This window comes from Wasmannia auropunctata, unplaced genomic scaffold (genome assembly GCF_000956235.1).
Source record: "Wasmannia auropunctata unplaced genomic scaffold, wasmannia.A_1.0 LD336090.1, whole genome shotgun sequence".
In the NCBI taxonomy this organism is placed as follows: domain Eukaryota; kingdom Metazoa; phylum Arthropoda; class Insecta; order Hymenoptera; family Formicidae; genus Wasmannia; species Wasmannia auropunctata.
The window spans coordinates 4,008,025-4,008,423 of record NW_012026800.1 but is presented as its reverse complement, the minus strand read 5'-3'; the positions used below and the strand labels follow the sequence as shown (position 1 = coordinate 4,008,423).

Below are 399 nucleotides of genomic sequence, written 5' to 3'. Positions count from 1 at the left end.
AGTATGGCGAATCGTTCGGTCTCCAATCGGTATAGTCGCTCGAATTTTACCAATAGTTTGAATTTTGTGACCGGTTACTCCCGTTAGAGATCATACGATCCTCTCGTAACGGGGTGTCGTCCTTGACATATTTCAATTTCATCAATGTAAGAGTTGCTCCTGTGTCGACAAGAAGGCTTACTTTCCCTTTCCTTGCTTCCTGCATCGGCAGGGTTACTAGGTCGAGTCCAGTGCTTATTCTCGGTTTTCCGCTCATCTGCGTAACCCGATATTCGCGTGCAGCTCGCGTTGTTTTTTCTTTTGTGACTCCCTCGTCTTCACTGCTGGAAAACGAGTTCCCTGCTTCTTCGGAATCTTTGATCGCCGTCGTGGCCGTATGTACCTGCGGCTTCTTCCGAA

The 399-nt window shown here is 48.1% G+C and overlaps 1 protein-coding gene across 1 annotated transcript in view; it reads right to left on the bottom strand.

The window, feature by feature from the left end:
- Positions 1-46: 46 nt before the first annotated feature.
- The window catches only part of LOC105448076, a 4,479-nt gene continuing 4,126 nt past the window's right edge, over positions 47-399 (bottom strand). The window contains exon 5 of the mRNA XM_011686439.1: positions 47-391. Within this exon, the coding sequence (XP_011684741.1) occupies positions 47-391 (345 nt within the window). The remainder of the gene's footprint in view (positions 392-399) is intronic.